The sequence below is a fragment of the Haliotis rufescens genome, unplaced genomic scaffold, assembly GCF_023055435.1.
Source record: "Haliotis rufescens isolate VD_foot unplaced genomic scaffold, xgHalRufe1.0.p SCAF_7, whole genome shotgun sequence".
NCBI classification, from domain to species: domain Eukaryota; kingdom Metazoa; phylum Mollusca; class Gastropoda; order Lepetellida; family Haliotidae; genus Haliotis; species Haliotis rufescens.
This window is the reverse complement of record NW_025964361.1, coordinates 3,201,921-3,226,317: the sequence shown is the minus strand read 5'-3', so window position 1 is coordinate 3,226,317 and position 24,397 is coordinate 3,201,921. Positions and strand designations below refer to the sequence as shown.

Here is a 24,397-nt window from a genome sequence, read left to right as displayed (position 1 = left end):
ACATTGTATCCATGTCGGGAATCGAACCCGGGTCTTAGGCGTGACGAGCGAACGCTTTAACCACTAGGCTACCCGACCGCCCCTGGTCTGTACTGATGTAGACCGGGTCTGGGGGTGGTGGTGGTGGTGTGTGTGTGTTTGTGTGTGTGTGTGTGTGTGTGTGTGTGGGGGGGGGGGGGGGGGGGGGGGGGGGGGGTTAGTGTGGTCTGTTCAACATTTTCTCATCAAAACATGTTTGATAGCTGCTATAGCAGTATTGAAAACCTCATATTTATCTACTTTTGCATTTTTTTAAATTTATCTCCAATGCGTAATATTTCATTGAAATTAATTTTCATTGTTCTTCCTTGCAGCGCTTTGTGCAACCTTTCTCGTCTGGATTAAGCGCAACATAAATGACTGTACATAAGTAGACTGTACATTGGTCGGTACTGGTTTAAGCGGGGTCTAAGTGTATGGTTAAGCCTTAGAGAGGGAGAATAGATTAATACCCCTTTAATAATTCTGTCCTCGCCAAAGCATGTGTTTAAAATGTATTAGGAGCGGTGCCCTGCTGCTGTCCAAGGATGCCGAGAGCCGCAATGAGGATCCCGTGGGACATCTATCTGAGCAGCCGTATAACGAGGCCGTGTAGAACAGTACGTACATTATCCCTGAACTAAGTGTTATATCGACTGAACAATAATCCATATATTGAGGATATTCCATGTGTCGGGTGAAATATCATGTTTCTCTCATTGAGTGACTGGGGGGAAGGAAATATCTTCTTTTTCCCTGTCACGAGATGAGAAAAACATGATATTTCACCCGACACATGGAATATCCTATTTATTATATACTTTTCGTGTAGTTAAATAATAAAACATTGAAACGTAAGTTCTCCCTACCTAAAACACAGGGACGGTTCACAGCCCCTTGTATTTGCGACTTAAAAAGTAGTTTCGTGTTTCCAAAATCTAAAAAAATATATAAACAATAGTATCAAAAGATATTTAGGGTTACGAAAATTCTGTATCATACGTTTGATTAATATGATTATATACAAATTCAGCTTTAACCAAAAATATTCTTGAAAACTAGGAGACCGCTGTTGGAAGCGAAAGAATACACGCTGGTCAAGTAACAAAAATAGCGCTTTGTGAAACGAACAGTCTCGATTGACGAGTTAAGTGAGAAATTTACAGTTTGTAACGAAACATTTTCGAGAGAATAACAAACGGCAAGAAGTGATATTAATTCAGTAAATGATCATCTTTCATTATTTTGCCTTGTCAAAGTGGAACTTACGTAAAAAAGAAGTCAACAGTTTGTGAACGGGTCAGACACTTACGATAAAGGGAGACAATTTAAGGGGAGGTAACTATTGTATGACAATAGTTCCGTCAAAGTGTTATGTTCACTGCAGTGTAATATCAAGTGTTATGTTCACTGCAAATAAAATATAACTTCTCAACTTCAGAAAACTCAGTCTTTCACTCTGAGGTATATAATAAATATTTTAACGTAACAAATTTCATTTGATACCGACCGTCTCCGTGGTCTAGTGGTAGAGCGGCCGCCCGGAGAGAGGAAGGTCCGGGGTTCGATCCCATCATTCTAAATGACGTCAAAAGATGGTACTTGTTGTTACCCTGTCTGGCATCCGGCATTAAGTGAGTGAGTGAGAGTGAGTATGGTTTTACGCCGCGTTTAGCAATATTCCAGCAATATCACGGCGGGGGACACCAGAAATGGGCTTCACACATTGTACCCATGTCGGGAATCGAACCCGGGTCTTCGGCGTGACGAGCGAACGCTTTGACCACTAGGCTACCCGACAGCCCCTCCGGCACTAAGGGCTCGGAGTCAGTATACTGTGTCTGAGTGAGGTATTCATGTTAAACTGAGGCATGACTATAAAACTATAACAATCGGCATTAGTCCGGACTAGCACAAGCAGCCATACACACTTACGTGTATGCACGTCGCTATATAAGTGCAATAATCTTGGACGCGACGTTAAACCCCATTTCACCTAACCCCACCTCATTTGATACCGTCACAGTTGGTAGCGTGGAGTTGTTTGATATGTGTTCGGCAACCCTGATAATTAGATTTGTTTGTTGTTTAACGCCGCACTCAGCAATATTCCAGCTATATGACAAATATGTGAATAATCGATACTGGATAGAGACGGTCCAGTGATCATGAGCATCGATCCACGCAATTGGGATACAATGCCAAGCATCAGCTAAGTCAGTGAGTGAGTGAGTATGGTTTTACGCCGTTTTTAGCAATATTCAAGCAATATTACGGCGGGGGGACACCAGAAATGGGCTTCACACATTGTACCCATGTCGGGAATCGAACCCGGGTCTTCGGCGTGACGAGCGAACGCTTTAACCACTAGGCTACCCGACCGCCCCTCAGCTAAGTCAGCGAGACTGACCACCCGATCCCCTTAGTCGCCCTAACAAACACTCCGTTATTTACATGTCGCCGTCATATACTAAGAACGCTGAAAAAAATAATATAAATTTCTATATTATCCCTTTGTACAGGAGGTGTGGTGTCCCTTGTCACGCGTACATCCGGGACATGGAGAGTTGTTTTACAAGGGTCCGACGACCACGTGCACGGTGAAGAGTGTTCCCAGAATGTCCAGCCTCCATCCTGCCGTCATCTCCATACACCTGGACCTCCCTGATGAAGAGCCTTTCGTTCATGTGAATCCTATACAAATTTATTCCTCTATGGTATACTGTAAGGGACATGATCTTCTGGTGGCCTATAGCGATCTCGATCTTTGTGAACGAGCTAAAGATGCAAAAACTACGAAATTGGTTTTAATGTTGAAAGGACATGTTACTTAAATTACTTCATGTTATAAAAAGTAGAGGCCACGCTAAAGCGTCATGTGGACATGATGTGAAATTCGAATTCTCGACTTTTCAAATAGTAACAAAAACACGAAATCTCGAGAAAACTACCTTTCATTTACTCGTGTTTGTCCAAATTTCGCGTTCTCTCCAAAGGTCGAGATCGCGGGAACTCCAGAATGTCACTAACAGCAATCCATACATATTAATGCCAATACATGCTGTGTTGCTAGGGTCAATTCATGTGTATATTACGGATATATTAGTTCGAATACCACTGATTGCTTTGCAAACAATCTAAAAAATACGAGTTCGAACAATATTCTGTTCACTGGTTAAGACTCATTCTTCTGTAGGCATGACTGGTAGGTGTCATTGTTGATGTTTCAACATTAAGCTTTCAGATTCACCAGGAAATGACAGAGTCCGTTGAAATGGCAAATTGTATGAAAGCTGTGACTTGATATAATTGTTATCGGACATGTTCCGTGACTTGACAAAACCTTTCTTTCTATCATTAACAACTGTTGAACGTATAACATGAGATAAACTGTCCGGCAAAAGGTGAGGTGAAATTGGGTTAAACGTCGCGTCCAAGATTATTGCACTTATATAGCGACGTGGATGCACGTGTGTGTATGTGTGTGTGGCTGCTTGTACTATTCCGGACTGGTGCCGATTTATAGTGCTAGCTCACTGAGATATCATGCCGCAGTTTAACATTAATACCCCACTCAGACACAGCATACTGACTCCGAGCCGACCAGTCCTTGTTTTAGCCCCTTAATGCCGAGCGCCAGACAGGGTAACAACAAGTACCATCTTTTAACGTCTTTTGGTATGACGCGGTCGGGTATTGAACCCCGAACCTTCCGCTCTCCGGGCGGACGCTCTACCACAAGACCACGGAGGCGGTCGTCAGGCAAAAGAAAGTATACACAAGAAAATTGGATTTGACTTAAAAAATTACAAACGTTATCGAAACTAGCCTGTAATCAGTCGCCGAAACCTAATGTCCAAAACAAAACTGTGATAACCGTATCAAATACATCCCCAACGGACCCGTGAAGATCCGGGGTAGAATAGGTCTTCAGCAACCAATGCTTGCCGTAACAGGCGACTATGCTTGTCGTAAGAGGCGACTAACGGGATCGGGTGGTCAGGCTCACTGACTTGGTTGATGCATGTCATCGTCTCCCAATTGCGTGGATCGATGCTCATGGCGTCATTCCCTGGATTGTCTGGTTCAGACTCGATTATTTACAGACCGCCGTCATATATCTAAAATATTGCGGCGGCGTTAAACAACAAACAAACAAACAACATCCCCAACGATGAAGCATTGGTTTGTTTCATTTTTAGCCACCACCAAACATGGGTGTATACTTTCTGTGGGGCCCGTGCAGATCCGGGTAGAGAATAGGTCTTCAGCAACCCATGCTTGTCATAGAAATGCCACAATGATCTTCGTAAGAGACGACGGAATCGGGTGGTCAGGCTCGCTGACTTTGTTCATGCATGTCAATGTATCCCAATTGCGTAGGTCGATGCTTATTATGTCAATCACTGGGTTGTCCGGTCCAGATTGATTATTACAGACCGCCGTCATATAGGTGGAATATTGCTAAGTGCGTCGTTAAACAACAAACAAACAAATAAAAACAAAACTTTCTTTGGCCCGTCTGAATTTGGGGCAAAAGGTTTGATTTGGATCTTCTGATGAACTTTTACCTATGAGTGAGTGAGTGATTATGGCTTTACGCCGCTTTTAGCAATATTCCAGCAATATCACGGCGGGGGACACCAGAAATGGGCTTCACACATTGTACCCATGTCGGGAATCGAACCCGGGTTTTCGGCGTGACGAGTGAACGCTTTAACCAGTAGGCTACCCGACCGCCCCCCTTTTACCTATGAGCAGGTCCACTGCCTAAGAACTATTTCCCCTACTACACAATCTGCCCTTAAGAAAATGTATCCGAGCTTTTTCTCAATTCTTTACATGTAGCTGAAATTTAACTATTTTCATAACAACCTGCAGTTTAAGGAACTATCCAATCACCTAGCTCGCGTAGAGGGGGAACCAAAAAGTAGAGGGCTCTACTTTCACTTCGTCCGATGCTTGGCGGGACGACAGTATGTACGGGTCAAGGACACGTGTCTCTACTACATCAGTCTGCAAGGAGCACACAAAAAGGTATTCACATATATGTACTTATATATGGAATCATCGATTAGCTTTTGACTTATTGTGGAGCAGATAACAGGTGTTAATGTCCAAATGATGAAAGAAGCACAAATTTAATGAAAACACAAAATCGGATAATTCAGTGACAAAAATTATATCCGATGCAATGCCCTATTTTGACTCAATTTTGACTCTATAGTGATTCAAAAACACATGCTCGTGATATAGTCGGAATCGTACAATCGACCATGCTTTATGCAGAGGTTTCTATTTGGATAAGGAAAGGGTTTTCGCTTAATCATTATTATGATTATTATTACGATGATGATGATGATGATGATTATTATTATTATTGTTGTGGTTGTTGTTGTTGTTGTTGTTGTTATTGTTATGATTATTATAAATTTCTCTGACACAAATAGAAAATGAATGTGATAAACGGCGGCCATCTAGAAAATGTGGCGGTCAATCTGGATTTTCGGATGGCTAACGTTTTTTTTGTCATGGTATAAGCCAGTAAGAGTAAAAAAATATATATGATATCAACTTCCATGTTTGTATCATCATCCTAACATTTCCTATGTTTTGCACTTTATCTGCACTACTGTTATGCAGTATCGAAATATAATCCAAATAAAATAGCTTGTATTAATCACTTTTTACATTTATTCAGCAACCTTTCTACCGATGACTCGAACGTCATATTCAAGCGCCTAGATTTTCGAAACGATCGTTGCCATTCGTCACCACTCGCCCCTTTCCGTAGCCTGCAAGAAGATTCGGCTTGTCCCGGAATAACACGAGTTGGTCACGAATGGATCGTTGCCTCTAACCGTTGGCGGTGGAATGCTTATTACACTATTAATACAACATTAAAATGCACACACATTGAAGGCAGACAGTTACTGTATAAGGAACACCCTATGGCTTCATTTTGTAAATTGCGAGAGTTTTTGTACATTTATCACCTTTCGTAAATGTTTCAGATATCTTTGCATGTTTGGCCATTAGTATGGAATACTGAAAGGACATTGTCGCGTTCTCGACATGTGCGACTTTTCTAAGCAGTTGAAAATGTCAAGTGTGTGAAATTTGACCAAATTGTCTTAATCTCGCGTTATCGCGTTTTGAGAAGACTGTATTTTTCTTCAATGGACGAGAACGCGTGAATGCGTACATGATGTAAATTTCGCCTTGTGAAATCATGCGACTAAACACGAAATCACAAGAACGCGATATCTTATTTCCATGTGTTAAGTCCGATCCTTATCGAACTGTTTGCTTGTTGTACTTTTCTTCAAAAGTCGAGAAAGCGTCCCTTGCAGTATTCCCTACATTACACCTTTAAGTCTACCTGTCATATTTCAGCATAAAGTCCGCAGAAAAGATTTCATCAAAATCGTCGTTAACCTGGTGTAAGTATTATTTCATGGTGCTTGGTGAACCATTGATCTAAGACGTCATGCACAGCCTTCAGTGCTGATATGCGTTACTTATCCGCCTGGCCCGTGAAGATGCGGTGAGTGAGTTTGCTTTTACGCCGCTTTTAGCAATATTCCAGCAATATCACGGCGGGGGACACCAGAAATGGGCTTCACATTGTACCCATGTCGGGATTCGAACCCGGGTCTTCGGCGTGACGAGCGAACGCTTTAACCACTAGGCTACCCGACCGCCCCCGTGAAGATACGGGGTAGAAAAGGTCTTCAGCAACCGCGTAAAACAGTAAACCAACAACTCAACAACAAAATATAACATAATGCTGATTACTATTTTCCCATGGGATTCCCAGTCGCTGTGATGATACAGACACGAACTGGGGAAAACAAGAAAAAACGTATGAAATTTAAGAGAAAACGTATGTTTTTTCCAGCTTATTAAGGCTTTTAAGACACCTTTGTGTCAAAAGGTCATGTTATTCAGTCTGTTTGTGTATTTGTTGATGTAGCCATTCTTTAGATTGTGTGTTGTGTCGTCTTGTTTGAACATTTTGTTAAATGTACACTCTTCAAAAAAAGAAACGCACAGGTAGATTTTTAGAAATTTATTGTACCTATTAAAGTCGACATATTTAATTTAATATCATAGATACAAATATGACAGTTTGGACCTCGACAGTCACATGTTGTCGTTGTACAAAGGCATTGAAAACTGTTCATTGTCATGTCACATAAGGCCACAATGAACAACATACTACCTGTGCGTTTCTTTTTTTGAAGAGTGTATATTGTATGGCACTTCCTCATAACATACTATGTTTACAGGAGCCACGCAGCTGACAATAACCATGACGACGATAACAAGTATGTATTCTGTTAAAGTTTATAATAATGTTTCAATATGGATGCTGGACATGCGTCAACCAAGTCAGCGACGAGCATAGACGCCTTTTACGGCAAGCATGGGTAGCTGAAGACCTATTCGGCATTTGAGTCGTCTACATTCATTGTCTTAAAAGGCGACTATGCTTGTCGTAAGAGGTGACTAAAGGGATCGGATGGTCAGACTCGCTGACTTGGTTGATGCATGTCATCGTATCCCAATTGCGTGGGTCGATGCTCATGATGTCACTCAATGGGTTGTCTTGTCCAGACTCGATTATTTACAGACCGCCGTTTTATAGCTGGAATAATGTTAACAACAAACAAACAAACAAACAAACAAACACAATCTTGGCTTACTCTACGTAGTTAAAGCACAAAACAGTATAATTAGCGAATCTTGTCCGTTAAATAAACAGACATGAATGATCAATGCGCTGTAGTGGTGTATCGTATAATACTGATTATTTTCAGTTGATTGAATACGTTTTTTAAAGAAATTGGATATGTTGTATCAATTTCGCTTTTGGATTATGAAACGTATTACAGGCACCCCGAAGGTACAGTAGGGGGTATTCATGTCAGTGTTTCTGCCCTATAACATATGTTTTTTTAACTGATTGGTTATTCTCCATCTTATTATTATATTATTTGTTGTATTTTTGTTTGTTGTTTTTTTAGGGAGGGGATTGGAGGTGTTGGGGTGGGGGGTTGTGGGGTGGAGATGTAAAGCATGAGGCAAAATTATTCTTTGCATAAATTTCAAAAATATCGAAATAGTTGATCCCTCATCATTAACTGATAAATGCCACATAAATATATACATGTAAATTAAGTGATTCTTCGATTCATGATCGATAATACTCTATTCTATGCATGTAATATTGCTGAGTGCGGTGTTAAACAACAAACATACAAACAAACAAATGTATCAACTTTATCACGTCCAATGGACGAGGGTAAAGCGGCACGTTTCACGGCATCCATGGCGCGAGGAGAGTGACCACTAGATGGCCATCGGATTGCTGTAGTGAATGAAACTTGTCTTAATTGTGGTCGGATGTGAAGCATAGTCCGGGTGTCTATGTCTGGCACATGTCTGTCTGTCCGTATCTGTAAAGTGTATGTTTACGTATCTGTGTCTGCGTCTGTGTCGTGTCTGTAAAGTATCTGTGTACGTATCTGTATCTGTGTCTGCGTCTGTGTCGTGTCTGTAAAGTATCTGTACGTATCTGTGTCGTGTTTGTAAAGTATCTGTGTACGTATCTGTATCTGTGTCTGCGTCGTGTCTGTAAAGTATCTGTACGTATCTGTGTCGTGTTTGTAAAGTATCTGTGTACGTATCTGTATCTGTGTCTGCGTCGTGTCTGTAAAGTATCTGTACGTATCTGTGTCGTGTTTGTAAAGTATCTGTGTACGTATCTGTATCTGTGTCTGCGTCGTGTCTGTAAAGTATCTGTACGTATCTGTGTCGTGTTTGTAAAGTATCTGTGTACGTATCTGTATCTGTGTCTGCGTCGTGTCTGTAAAGTATCTGTACGTATATGTGTCGTGTTTGTAAAGAATCTGTGTATGTATCTGTATCTGTGTCTGCGTCTGTGTCTGTGTCGTGTCTGTGAACTGTCTGTATCTTAGAAGTGTGTGTGTTTTTTAGGTTTCTGTGTCAGTGCCTCTGTTTATGTATATGTGCTGTGCCTATGTACGTATCTGGCGTATCTATGTAAGTGTCGGTCTGCGAAGTGTATGTCATTCATCATTGTTACTTTGCTACTTTTTTTCAGCGAGTTTCAATCACCAAACAATGAAGTGGGTATGTATCCAGATTATAAAATCCAAATATTAACAAGAACTTCTCATTAATACACAACAAGACCCAAACGTTCCTGAGATTCGCATTACCGTATTCGACGTAATAAACGCCCCGCTTTAATAAGCGCCCATGGCGATAATTGCTAACATATTAGCTAGTGAACAATCCCAATTAGAACCCCTGCCGATTGATCAATGTACACAAGACTTATTTATTCGCGTATAATACGCAATCGTGTGTTATATGCACCCTTAATTATGGGCAATTAAATTCTGGAAAAAATATATCTGTCGTACATAAACATTTCAGGCTGTCAGCATAAACCACGAAATTTATCTTTCAACTCGGTTTTTTCCACCAAATAATATTCTGATAAGAGCCCCCTATTTGTAATAGAGCACCCTGGGCGCTTATTACGTCGAATACGGTATGTTAAATGCTTTTAAAGTGAATATTTTAATACTGAATCACAATTCATTGAAGAGTAACTATCAAACGTCAATGCAAGAGAATGAAGGGTAAAATAGCTGTAAAAATTATATGAATGGAAAGATTATATGACATATGAAATGATATGAATGATATGAATTATATGAAATTATATGAATCAAAGTAACAAGATATGAGGGTGGAGAGACATATGTGAGGACGGAGAGGATGAGAGACAGGTTGATACATTCGTACAGCATGTAGCCTACGGTTCTTTTTGTTGTTGTTGTTGTTGTTTTTCATAGGGATATTTTTTTTTAATTATTATTATTATTTATTTTACATGAGGGGCCACGATTTAACAATAGACCCTACAGGGTCACGAGGTTGGCTCAGCCTACGGTTAGGGTGACATTCACCGATATTTTCATCAGGTTTTTTATAGTAACGTACACATTATCCTTGTTCTTGTTTCATTGGGACATAAAGTGATTACATGTCAATTGCTCACGAAGAAATCAATATGCGTTTATTGCTTCAATAAACCGAAATTAAAGTAGACCACGCCCACTAGCGGACTACTGTTTCCTGATTGGCTGATCAGAGTGGGTTGGCTTGTGTTGCATTAGTGCGCTGAACGATGTCATTGGTTTCGTATCATGATCTACGGTTCTTTTGTCTTCCTGATTAAATAAGCAGTCTCTGAAATTATTATTGTTCACTTATTTATTCATAAGAATTTACTTCAATATATGTTTTGCGTTTACGTTTACTGATGTTTACGTTTAAACTTCCGTAAATACAAAACATACCAAAGTCAATGCTTAAATAATTGTCTTGTACCTTAAAAACTAAACTGAGATAACATAATGAGTAAAGTCTATGGAAACATGATTAGCCCACGCCCACGCCCACGCCCACGCCCACGCCCACGCCCATGCCCACTGAGGGACTTACAGTGTACACACCGTTTTTACGTTAATATCTTGATAAACGCAAAACATTAGAGTCAATTCTTAACTTAGGGACCTGCCACTTGATATTCTCAACAGTTTGAAGCACCACACACACACACCACAAACCACACGAATATGAAATGGTCTGACCCTTATTGAAACACCAGCTTACCTTAACGTAGCGGGCGGTCGGGTAGCCTAGTGGTTAAAGCGTTCGCTCGTCACGACGAAGACCCGGGTTCGATTCCCGACATGGGTACAAAGTGTGAAGCCCATTTCTGGTGCCCCCCGCCGTGATATTGCTGGAATATTGCTAAAAGCGGCGTAAAACAATACTCACTCACTTAACGTAGCGTATGACAGGTGTACTGAAAACCGCACAACAGGCAAATACATTTATGTATTTCAAACATACGTTTTACCTGTTACCCAGTGAGCGGCATGGAGGTTCTAGCTCGTTGTGAGGAAGATGGATGGTACTACAGAGGTGAGTGATGATAGTTTGGAACGAGATTTCTCAAAAGTCGTGTCACCAAAACGACATTCGGGACATGGAAAATGCTTTCAGGCAAAAAAATTCTTCCCACCCTTAAAAAGTAAAGTGGGTATCTTATTAATCACAAAAACAAATATGCATGTAGTCTATAAATTTTCAAAACTGAAGGGAAAAGAAAATATATTCAGATAACATTTTGAAGAAGAAAAAATTCTTAAATGTAGCTTCCCACCTTGTGACGAGCATTTCTCAGGAGAAAATTAATAAAACCAAAAAATAATAAAAGTGTGAGAGTATTCAGTTGTAACATTTCGAGTCCAGTAGAAATGTTGCAAGTCAATTGCAGAAAACACTTACTATATACGTTCCAGAGTTAATGTTATTTTATATTAACCGCCGTCATAGAGCTGGAATATTGCTGAGTGCGGCATTAAACAAACAAACAAAATATTATATACAGTAAACTACGGTTATAACGAACTCAAAAGGACTACTATTTTTAGTTCGTTATAACCGTAGTTCGTTATAAGCATATATACAGCATAACTACAGCAAATAGTTGGGACTAAAAAGTTAGTTCGTTATATCCGTCAGTTCGTTATAAGCGTGTTCGTTATAACCGTAGTTTACTGTATTATTATATTTCCAGGAAGGATACAACATAAAGAAGGAAGGAAAATCTATAGCGTCATTCAGGATTTCCCTGGACGAATAGAGGTTGTCACTGATGAGGACATTCACCCTGTGAGAGGATACCTTGGCGATCCTTCGACTACAACCACGGTAATGTGTAGCCTAATGTTGGAACTATTTTCACAAAGATCATAAACGATTTTCTCCATCATTTGTCACCAAAGTCACTTTTTTTGTTTAGTGAGTGAGTGAGTTGGGTTAAACGCCGTTTTTTATCGGGTTTAATCGCTTTTAGAAGTATTTCAGCATATCATGGCAGTGTACTCATGCGGTATGTTGGGAATCGAATTAAGGTCTTCGGCGCAAATGTTTTGAGTGAGTGAGTTAGTTTAACGTCGGTTTTAACAGTGTTCCCGTCATATCACGGCGTGTCAGCTAAATGTGGGAGGAAAGCCCGAAGTGATGCAGGTCTCAGACGTTTACCACTTCTGTGAAACCCACGAGCACGGGCATGGTGCTGACAAACCTAGAAACATAATCGGGGCGAACCGGGATTCGAACCCAAAACCATAGTTTCTGGCGTGCCCAAGGGACGCAACTCTGCACAGCGAATCGCGGCGCCTCAGACGACTGGGCCACCCGTGTCACCCTTTTTGTTTAGATTTGTTTGCTTTCGGGGAATGGGGAGAGGGGGTGGGGGATATATGTCCAATATTCAGCATATTCAAATTCTTCTAACTTTGATATGGGTATTGAAACGTGTGTGTGTGCGTGCGTAGCTGCTCGGATTAATACGGATTTTGTAGTGATAGCCCACTCGGGTACCATACCGCAGTTTAACAAGAATACCCACTCAGACACAGTATACTGACTCCGAGGCGACCAGTCCTTGTTTTTAGCCCCTCAGTGTCGAGCGCCAGACAGGGTAACAACAAGTACCATCTTTGAACGTCTTTTGGTATGACGCGGTCGGGGCTCGAATACCCGACCTTCCTCTCTGCGGGCGGACGCTCTACCACTAGACCGCGGAGGCGGTCCCATGACGCAAAGATGGACGGAACGAAAACCTGACTGTTGCCATTCTTCTGTGAATGGTTTAACCCACCTTCAACCATATTCCGGCAATATCACTGTCGGGAAAACAGGAATAGGCACATTGTACCCATGTCCTCTGTTTGATTGTTTGTTTGTTTAACACCGCACTCAGCAATATTCCAGTTATATGACGGCGGTCTGTAAATTATTGAGTCTGAACCAGACAATCCAGTGACTGACATCATGAGCATCGATCTAAGCAATTGGGATAAGATGACATGCATTAACCAAGTCAGCGAGCCTGACCACCCGATCCCCTTAGTCGCTTCTTACGACAAACATGGTCGCATTTTATGGTAAGTATGTGTTGCTGAAGACCAATTCTACCCCGGATCTTAACGGATTCTATGTCATTTGTAAAGGTGAGGTGAAATGGGGTTTAACGTCGCGTCCAAGATTATTGCACTTATATAGCGACGTGCATGTACGTGTGTGTGTTTGTGTGGCTGCTTGTACTATTCCGGACTGATGCCGATTTATAGAGCTAGCTCACTGAGATACCATGCCGCAGTTTAACATGAATACCCCACTCAGACACAGTATACTGACACCGAGCTGACCAGTCCTTGTTTTAGCCCCTTAATGGCGAGCGCCAGACAGGGTAACAACAAGTACCATCTTTTAACGTCTATTGGTATGACGCGACCGGGGATCGAACCCCGGACCTTCCGCTCTCCGGGCGGACGCTCTACCACTAGACCACGGAGGCGGTCGTCATTTGTAAAGAGATAGTACAGTTTGTTGAGGCGCTTAAGGCGACGACACGCGTTGCGTCATAGATGGGGTTAGGTTCGGACGTTTATCTGACCAAGGCAGTACCCGGATGTTCCCATTCCTTGTAACCCGGATCTTCATCGGTCGCCCAGAAGGAGCCTCGATTCGTCCGTGAACACGGCGTAGCGCAACGGCCTGACGCAGGGTTTTAATTCTAACCGATTGCAAACAGTGTGCTCATCTAACCTCCCCTCACTCGTTAATTCTTGGATATAAAGCGTTTGCTCGTCACGACGAAAGCCCGGGTTCGATTCCCCACATGGGTACAAAGTGTCAAGCCCATTTCTGGTGTCCCCCGCCGTGATATTGCTGTAAAATTGATAAATGCGGCGTAAAACCACACTCACTCACTAATTCCAAAAGACTGTCTGTTATGTATCCCTTAGCGCTATGAGTCTTATCTTGCGATCTTCGAGGTCTGCCATTTTTAAACGTCTACAAAGACCATGCCGCATTTTTACATCTACGGTAAACGTTTTCACGTTAATAATTTAACAATATACTCACACGCAAAAGAAACGCAAGTCGAGTATGCAGTATACATGTTATTTATTTTCAATAGTAAAGACAAGAAATACTAATAGGGCAAGATTGACAAAAAAAATTGACTGAAGACAGTTTAATGGATTAAAAGGCAGTTGACATAATTGATTTTTCCAAATGTTAAGGGCTTACAGTTTCGAGTCAATACCCCAAATGTCAGTCAATACCTGGTGTGACCACCATTAACATTGATCACTGCCATACATCTCCTGTACATTGAGTGGATCAGACGATTTGTGAAGGCCCTAGGGATCCTCCTGCACACATCCAGAGCAGCGGTGCGAAGTTCATCGGCAGTTGTAGGGACTGGGCGCACATTGTGCAGACGCCTCTGAACCTCATCCCACAAGTGTTCGATGGGGTTCAGATCAGGGCTGAGGGCTGGCCACGGTAGAACACGGATGATGTGTTGTTGCAGAAAGGCCATGGTAGCTCTGGCAACATTGGGACAAGCGTTGTCCTGCTGGAAAATGTGTTGTTGATGTTGTGCAAAAAATGGAACAACGTGGGGTCTGATCACTTGGTCGATATACCGCTGAGCAGTGACGCCGTGTCCCCGACCTTGACCAACATTCAGAAAGCACATTGGTCCAAGTCTCGCATTAAGTCCAATCCCTGCCCATATCATGACGCTAGGTCCACCCCATGGATCCCTTTCCACAACCTTTCTGTCAGCGAAACGACCACCTCGACGCCGCCAAATTCTGACTCTTCCGTCTGCATGGGAGATGACACGCCTCCACTCACGATGACACCAACTGTGATGACCCTGTGCCCACTGAAGTCGTGCTTGTCGATGCCGTGTTTGGAGAACAGGACGACGTGCTGGTCGGCGACATCTGAGGTTGTTGGAACGGAGACGTCGGATCACAGTGTCCCGGCTAATGTGTCGATTATGTGTTCCTATGGTCTGTCGAGCACTTTCCCTTGCAGTTAGGAACGGATGTCGATGTTGACGGGTAATCTACCGATCTTGTCGAGGTGTGGTGACCCTAGGGCGACCGCTCCGAGGAAGGTCATCTGTGGTCTGTCTAGCATTGTATCGATGCAGGAGACGGTAAATTGTGGTTATGTTAACGTTGAAATGACGGGCAACATCTTGGACAGACTCTCCAGCTTCCAAACGTCCGATAGCCTGGTTTCTCTGAATTTGAGTAAGGCGTGTCATTGTTGACAAAGGTCCAAGAATCGGCCACAGTTTTATACCAACTACAGTTCGTGACAGTTCGTGCATTTTCGATTCCGCGAGAAATGGGTGCATGATACCCACATATTCATTGAAATGGTGCGTTTTGGCGATTCGTTTTTTATGTTGCGTTTTTACTCGGGGCTTCCAAAATGCAACCAAAAATATTGATAACACCATCAGGCTTCACTACATGCTAAAACTCGTATCAATTTATGGTTCCGTGTTTGTTACCTATTTGCTTAAAACCACTTGCGTTTCTTTTGCGTGTGAGTATATTATAACATTGAAATTGAAATTTGTTGAAATCATCAGCAACTTCTGAGTGAGTTCCGTTACTGTCATATATATTACAGGGCGTTGGGGTAGCCTAGTGGTTAAAGCGTTCGCTCTTCACGCCGAAGACCAAGGTTCGATTCCCCACATTGGTACAATGTGTGAAACCCATTTTTTGTGTTCTCCGCCGTGAAATTGCTGGAATACTATTAAAAGCGGCTTTAAATCATACTCACTCACTCACTCACTCACTCACTCACTTATCTATTGATCTGCATCTGATTTTCATCTGCATTTCAATGATACACAAAACTGGTATCAAGTGTAAATTGACATTTTATTTAAAGTTTTTTACATATCTAATTATCCCTATCAAAAGTTGAGTGGTATATTTGGTATAACTACAGTTATAATGCAACAATCATCCACGGCGATTCTCGAGTGAGCATAATACCATACATAAATCCAGGACATGCAAATTTGAGACCCGTCAAGATCCGGGGTAGAATAGGTCTTCAACAACCAATGCTTGCCGTAGGAGGCGACTATGCTTGTCGTAAGAGGCGACTAACGGGATCGGGTGGTCAGGCTCGCTTACCTGGTTAATGCATGTCATCATATCCCAATGGTAACCTCCCAAAACCCCTACATCCCATTTCCCCTACAGCTTAAGACAACAAAGTTCACGGTCCATGGCTATGCTAACCCCTAGTCTGTTACCTATCTCATACAATGAGACAACCCAAGAAACACGAATAGATTACGATATTATTCAAAATTCATAATACATTATAATAAAATGTTCATTTTTCAAAATTCATGATACATTATAACAAAATGTTCATTTTTCAAAATTCATAATACATTATGATAAAATGTTCATTTTTCAAAATTCATGATACATTATAACAAAATGTTCATTTTTCAAAATTCATAATACATTATAATAAAATGTTCATTTTTCAAAATTCATGATACATTATAATAAAATGTTCATTTTTCAAAATTCATAATACATTATGATAAATTTCATCTCAAATGTTCAATTCACTCTTTATCCCGGCCTGAGGAGATGGCCAACCGCATCCAGAAACTGCATTGGGGATTTCGCCTCTCTATTCAACTCGTCCTTCAGGCGGCAGAGACGGTTCTCCACCTCTCTGTAACTCTCTTCCTGCCTCTTGGAGCTGCTCCAAAGACGAGCTGTAAAACCTTAACTGCCTGTTCCACCTTCCTGACTACCGCCACAAATCGGTAGATGTTGGGATGTCGGTGAGGGAGACCTCGGTTGAGTCGGTTATGAAAGCCTTCCAGGTTGTTGTTCGTCCTGGGACCTGTTGTACCGTGATGGTTCCACAGTGGTAGGGGGAATCGTGCTCCGTGGTCGACCCAGGTAGTGACGATGTAGTCGTTGAAGGCGACAGCTCTTGGTACATCTGGTGTGTTGTCCATTGCGTCAACCCACGTGTCCTGGATCTTGTTCTGGGGGAGTAGGGGTGCTCATAAACCGGACCTTCTGGCTATCCTCAGGGGCATGGTTATGCTCTGTAGCATTCCTCATCACGGTTCCTACTGTCGTGAGTTCTTAGTGTGAAGATAACCACCAAATAGGACTTGGGGCTTTCCTCTCTGTGACTCTCCCATGGATCCATGTTATCTTATCCCAATTGCGTGGATTGATGCTCATGATGCCAATCACTGGATTGTCTGGTCCAGACTTTATTATTTACAGACCGCCGTCATATAGCTGGAATACTGCTGAGTGCGGCGTTAAACAACAAACAAACATGCAAATTTGTACATATATGTCTGACAAAAATATGAAAAACATTCTTCAACAAAGACATTATGATATTTTATGATCTTTAGAAAGTGTATGGGCAATACGTTTTGGCTCGACAATGACATTGTGATATTTTATGATCTTTAGAAAGAGTATGGGCGATACGTTTTGGCTCGACATCCCATATATCACTGGCTCTACGCACCAGGGCTGGTGATTGGCGTTCAGAGACATTACGTGAATGTGAGGTTCTATGACGACCAGGAGTCAGACGTTCCCAGACACAACGTGTATCCTGCAAGGAACCGGGTGAAACATCTCAAGGACGTGGAGGACATTCAACAGCGAGAGAAAGACTGGGAGGGGATGGAGGCCGTCATCAGAGACGAGTCAGGGGTGTACAGACTGGGTAGGTCACCAGACACACCTCAGGGGTGTACAGACTGGGTAGGTCACCAGAGACGAGTCAGGGGTGTACAGACTGGGTAGGTCACCAGAGACGAGTCAGGGGTGTACAGACTGGGAAGGTCATCAGAGACGAGTCAGGGGTGTACAGACTGGGTAGGTCACCAGGAGACGAGTCAGGGGTGTACAGACTGGGTAGGTCACCAGACACACCTCAGGGGTGTACAGACTGGGTAGGTCACCAGAGACGAGTCAGGGGTGTACAGACTGGGTAGGTCACCAGAGACTAGTCAGGGGTGTACAGACTGGGTAGGTCATCAGACACGAGTCAGGGGTGTACAGACTGGCTAGGTCATCAGAGACGAGTCAGGGGTGTACAGACTGGGTAGGTCACCAGAGACGAGTCAGGGGTGTACAGACTGGGTTGGTCACCAGAGACGAGTCAGGGGTGTACAGACTGGGTAGGTCACCAGAGACGAGTCAGGGGTGTACAGACAGGGTAGGTCACCAGACACACGTCATGGGTGTACAGACTGGGTAGGTCATCAGAGATGAGTCAGGGGTGTACAGACTGGGTAGGTCATCAGAGACGAGTCAGGGGTGTACAGACTGGGTAGGTCATCAGACACACGTCATGGGTGTACAGACTGGGTAGGTCATCAGAGATGAGTCAGGGGTGTACAGACTGGGTAGGTCACCAGAGACGAGTCAGGGGTGTACAGACTGGGTAGGTCATCAGAGATGAGTCAGGGGTGTACAGACTGGGTAGGTCACCAGAGACATGTCAGTGGTGTATAGTTTGTTTGTTTGTTGTTTAACGCCGCACTCTGCAATATGACAGCTTTATCACAACGATCTGTAAATAATCGAGTTTGAATCAGAAAATCCAGTGATTCACATCATGAGCATCAATCAAAGCAATTAGGACACTATGACATGCACCAACCAAGTCACCGAGCCTGACCACCCGATCCCGTTAGCCGCTTCAGCATTGGTTGCTGAAGACCATTTTAAACAGGATCTCCGCGGAGTCAGTGATGAACAGACTGGGTAGGTCACCAGACACCTCGGGGTGTATTGACTGAGTAGGTCACCAGACACCTCGGGGTGTACAGACTGGGTAGGTCACCAGACACCTCGGGGTGTATTGACTGGGTAGGTCACCAGACACCTCGGGCTGTATTGACTGGGTAGGTCACCAGACACCTCGGGGTGTATAGACTGGGTAGGTCACCAGACACCTCGGGGTGTACAGACTGGGTAGGTCACCAGACACCTCGGGGTGTATTGACTGAGTAGGTCACCAGACACCTCGGAGTGTATAGACTGGGTAGGTCACCAGACACCTCGGGGTGTATAGACTGGGTAGGTCACCAGACACCTCGGGGTGTATAGACTGGGTAGGTCACCAGACACCTCGGGGTGTACAGACTGGGTAGGTCACCAGACACCTCGGGGTGTATAGACTGGGTAGGTCACCAGACACCTCGGGGTGTATTGACTGGGTAGGTCACCAGACACCAGACACCAGACACCTCGGGCTGTATTGACTGGGTAGGTCACCAGACACCTAGGGGTGTACAGCTGGGTGGGTCACCAGACACCTCGGGGTGTATAGACTGGGTAGGTCACCAGACACCTCGGGGTGTATTGACTGGGTAGGTCACCAGACACCTCGGGGTGTATTGACTGGGTAGGTCACGAGACACCTCGGGATGTATTGACTGGGTAGGTCACCAGAAACATCGGGGTGTATAGACTGGGTAGGTCACCAGACACCTGGGGTTGTACAGACTGGGTAGGTCACCAGAAACATCGGGTTGTACAGACTGGGTAGGTCACCAGACACCTCGGGGTGTATAGACTGGGTAGGTCACCAGACACCTCGGGGTGTATTGACTGGGTAGGTCACCAGAAACCTCGGGGTGTATAGACTGGGTAGGTCACGAGACACCTCGGGGCGTATAGACTGGGTAGGTCACCAGAAAAATGTACCTGATTGGATTGGATTTTGTGATTGTTTTGTTGTGCCACGAACGAAATGGTGGTCGATACACAAATACTTTTACCTTTCCAGGTAGAGTAAACAAACAGATAGGACGTCAGCAGAGGTACACCGTGACATGGGAGGATGGTCAGTGCGGGGAACAGATGTCCATCCACATCTATGGAACCTTCTCCAAGATGATCAAGTTCAAGGTCGACAGCTACATCCTGGCACTCGTTGACAGCGACAGCGCGCATTTCCTTCCGGGTCAGGTTAGGAAGGTCACAACCTTAGGAGATGCAGACGTACTCGATGTCGTCTTTATCGATGGCCGAAGGTATTGCTTTATTTATTTGTTTGCCTGCTTTTATTATTTCCATGTATGATGTTTTTGTTTATCTTGTCTGTCAGGCAAATCAAAGTTCATGGATCAGAGATTAAAACATTTGCTTCATGTAACGTATACTGGAGAACGAGCAGGTTGCGTATATATATATATATTTCATCTTTAATTAATTCATAATATACTGCCTTACGAGAACAATACAAGTTTTGCACCTCACCAGGCGCAAATCAAACAATATGACGTGAAAGTCCTGCTCGGTACAAGAAGAAAAATCGTTGTATATTTCAATGGATGTACATTTAAAAGACATATAAATCTTACACAAAATCATCCAATCACAGCCTCCAGATATCTCTGGATCTGCTACAAAAACGGCACAGTCACAACTGGTTCTGATTTAGTGTAGTAGAACCTTAATGTTGTACGAGTGCTTCACGTGAGGCAACTAACAATTACCCTCCAACTATATCTACTGCCACACAGCACAAAAAGCATAAATATATAATCTTGGGCTCTATTTCCAGATCCAATACCATCTCCACGGACAGCTACTTGATGAGCGAAATGCTCTACGAGGAGGCGGTGGCGTTCTATCGAGAGCATCACTCCGACATGTGAGGGGGATTCTGTGTTAAGACTGAAGAGTAACTAGTATACCTTGACCATGCGTCCTAACTCACCTTTTTCTTAAATGCAGGGTTCCAGTATATACTGAAAAAAGATCCTTTGGTTCTAGCAGAACAAATATTGCTTATTACACATACTAGATGTCCTGAGAAAAATTGTTGTGGTCTCCTGAAGATGCGTGGCTCTGCCTCAAAGAGAAAGAAATATTTCTTGAAGTTCTCAAACAATAATACAATGGGCCTAAACACTCGGATCTGACGGAATACACAATACAGATTCAAACTCTCTAGATAACTGTGATGTTAATTTAAGATATTCGTCAGCTATGAATGCATTGCTGTGTGGTGTGTTTTGTTATTATCAGAGCCTTCAAGTTAGGGGTTTCAACTCATCCTTGTGGAATAAAGTAGATTGACACAGGTAACAGAAGTTGGGAATATATCTTTATCCCAGGTGAAAAGGCGACTGACTATGCTTGTCGTAAGAGGCGTTTAACGGGACCGGGTGGTCAGACTCGCTGACTTGGTTGATGCATTTACATCATATCTCATTTGCGTAGAACGATGCTCATGATGTCTGCCACTGGAATGTCTGGGCCAGACTGGATTATTTAGACCGCCGTCATATGGGTGGAATATTGCTGAGTGCTGCGTCAAACAACAAACAAACAAAAAGACAAACCAGTTATCCGAGGTGATAGAAATAGTGTTCGGATTAATCCAGGTGAGAGAAGTAGGAAATATAATTATCCTTATCCGATGTGACAGAAATAGTGTTCGGATTAATCCAGATGACAGAAGAAGAGAATATAATTATCCTTATCCGATGTGACAGAAATAGTGTTCGGATTAATCCAGGTGAGAGAAGTAGGAAATATAATTATCCTTATCCGATGTGACAGAAATAGTGTTCGGATTAATCCAGGGGACAGAAGTAGGGAATATAATTATCCTTATCCGATGTGACAGAAATAGTGTTGGGATTAATCAAGGTGACAGAAGTAGGGAATCGATCCTTATCCGAGGTGACAGAAATAGTGTTGGGATTAATCAAAGTGACAGAAGTAGGGAATCGATCCTTATCGCAGGTGATAGAAGTAAGGAAACACGAATGATTGACGAGGTGACTATGTTAAACACACCGTAGGGGAAATTCTTATGATTGACTAGGTGTTGAACACAAGGAGAGGAAATTCTAATGATTAACTAGGTGTTGAACATAAGGATAGGAAATTCTAATGATTGACTAGGTGTTGAACACAAGGAAGGAAATTCTAATGATTGACTAGGTGTTGAACATAAGGATAGGAAATTCTAATGATTGACTAGGTGTTGAACACAAGGAAAGGAAATTCTAATGGTTGACTAGGTGTTGAACATAAGGATAGGAAATTCTAATGATTGACTAGGTGTTGAACACAAGGAAGGAAATTCTAATGATTGACTAGGTGTTGAACACAAGGATAGGAAACTCTAATGATTGACCAGGTGTTGAACACAAGGAAAGGCAATTCTAATGATTGACTAGGTGTTGAACACAAGGAAGGAAATACCAGGCGGTTACAGAGGCATGTACGTGTTAGTTGAAACATCTGACGGACAAATCAGAATCGTCAGTCCCCGAAAGTCATGGTGATATTACAGTTTATGATTGGTTGGTTGGTTTGTTGTTAAACGACGCACTCAGCCATATTCCAGCTATATGACGGCGGTCGGTAAATAATCGAATCTGGACCAGACAATCCAGTGATTGATATCATGAGCATCGATCCACGCAACTGGGATAAGATAACATGGATCCAAGGGCGGATTTTTAAAAAGGGAGGGGGGGGTCCAAAATATCAAAATTCTTTCTCGTGGGGCGTTTGCCAACAACATACCACATTTGGTGTTCAAAAGGAGGGTCCCGGAGCCCATGGACCTCCCTCTGGAACCGTCTATGCATTCATCAACCATCAGCGAGCATGACGACCCTATCCCGTTAGACGCCTCGTACGACAATCACAGTAGGGCAGGGGACAGTATAAAGGGACATAACTCATGCAGGTCTATAGGAAGAAGTGCACACTATTCATTGTTGCGCGTCAGTGCGATTAAAGAATCACTACCTACGAATGTCAAACTACTGACCACCAAACGTGAACTTGTTACATCTCCACTAAAAACACATTGGAACACACGTCAACTAAAGTACACCTGTGTACGCCAACACGTCAACTAAAGTACACCTGTGTACGCCAACACGTCAACTAAAGTACACCTGTGTACGCCAACACGTCAACTAAAGTACACCTGTTTACGCCAACACGTCAACTAAAGTACAACTGTGTACGCCAACACGTCAACTAAAGTACACAACTGTGTAGGCCAACACGTCAACTAAAGTACACCTGTGTACGCCAATACGTCAACTAAAGTACACCTGTGTGCGCAAATACCTCAACTAAAGTACACCTGTGTACGCCAATACCTCGACTAAAGTACACCTGTGTACGCCAATACCTCAACTAAAGTACACCTGTGTACGTCAACACCTGAACTAAAGGGTACACACCTGTGTACGCCAATACCTCGACTAAAGTACACCTGTGTACGCCAATACCTCAACTAAAGCACACAACTGTGTACGCCAATACCTCAACTAAAGTACACACCTGTGTACGCCAACACCTGAACTAAAGTACACACCCGTGTACGCCAACACCTCAGCTAAAGTAACACCTGTGTACGCCAATACCTCAACTAAAGCACACAACTGTGTACGCCAATACCTCAACTAAAGTAACACATGTGTACTCCAACACGTCAACTAAAGTACACACATGTGTACGTCAACTAAAGTACACAACTGTGTACGCCAATACGTCAACTAAAGTACACACCTGTGCACGCCAACACAACTAAAGTACACACCTGTGTACGCCAATACGTCAACTAAAGTACACCTGTGTACGCAAATACCTCAACTAAAGTACACCTGTGTACGCCAATACCTCGACTTAAGTACACCTGTGTACGCCAACACCTGAACTAAAGTACACCTGTGTACGTCAACACCTAAACTAAAGGGTACACACCTGTGTACGTCAACACATCAACTAAAGTACACCTGTGTACGCCAATACTCGACTAAAGTACACCTGTGTACGCCAACACGTCAACTAAAGTACACCTGTGTACGCCAACACGTCAACTAAAGTAACACCTGTGTACGTCAACACCTAAACTAAAGGGTACACACCTGTGTACGTCAACACATCAACTAAAGTACACCTGTGTACGCCAATACTCGACTAAAGTACACCTGTGTACGCCAACACGTCAACTAAAGTACACCTGTGTACGCCAACACGTCAACTAAAGTAACACCTGTGTACGCCAACACGTCAACTAAAGTACACCTGTGTACGCCAACGCCTGAACTAAAGTACACACCTGTGTACGTCAACACATCAACTAAAGTAACACCTGTGTACGTCATCACCTGAACTAAAGTACACACCTGTGTACGTCAACACATCAACTAAAGTACACACCTGTGTACGTCATCACCTGAAGTAAAGTACACACCTGTGTACGTCAACACATCAACTTAAGTACACCTGTGTACGCCAACACGTCAACTAAAGTAACACCTGTGTACGCCAACACGTCAACTAAAGTACACACATGTGTACGTCAACAC

General features: G+C 43.1%; 1 protein-coding gene across 2 annotated transcripts in view; it reads left to right on the top strand.

Annotated features, from left to right (window-relative positions):
* LOC124139605 overlaps nt 1–21,137 on the top strand; it is a 29,069-nt gene extending 7,932 nt beyond the window's left edge. Inside the window, exons 3-13 of one of the 2 annotated variants that reach the window (XM_048388100.1) lie at nt 541–638; nt 2,541–2,705; nt 4,900–5,055; nt 6,415–6,461; nt 7,311–7,349; nt 9,149–9,177; nt 10,996–11,049; nt 11,708–11,841; nt 17,496–17,757; nt 19,831–20,077; nt 20,611–21,137. In XM_048388100.1, coding sequence (XP_048244057.1) covers nt 541–638; nt 2,541–2,705; nt 4,900–5,055; nt 6,415–6,461; nt 7,311–7,349; nt 9,149–9,177; nt 10,996–11,049; nt 11,708–11,841; nt 17,496–17,757; nt 19,831–20,077; nt 20,611–20,704 — 1,325 coding nt within the window. In that variant the 3' untranslated portion in view covers nt 20,705–21,137. Of the gene's footprint in view, nt 1–540; nt 639–2,540; nt 2,736–4,899; nt 5,056–6,414; nt 6,462–7,310; nt 7,350–9,148; nt 9,178–10,995; nt 11,050–11,707; nt 11,842–17,495; nt 17,758–19,830; nt 20,078–20,610 lie in introns of both variants that reach the window. The other variant, XM_048388099.1, reaches the window with a different exon arrangement.
* The last annotated feature ends 3,260 nt before the right edge of the window (nt 21,138–24,397 follow it).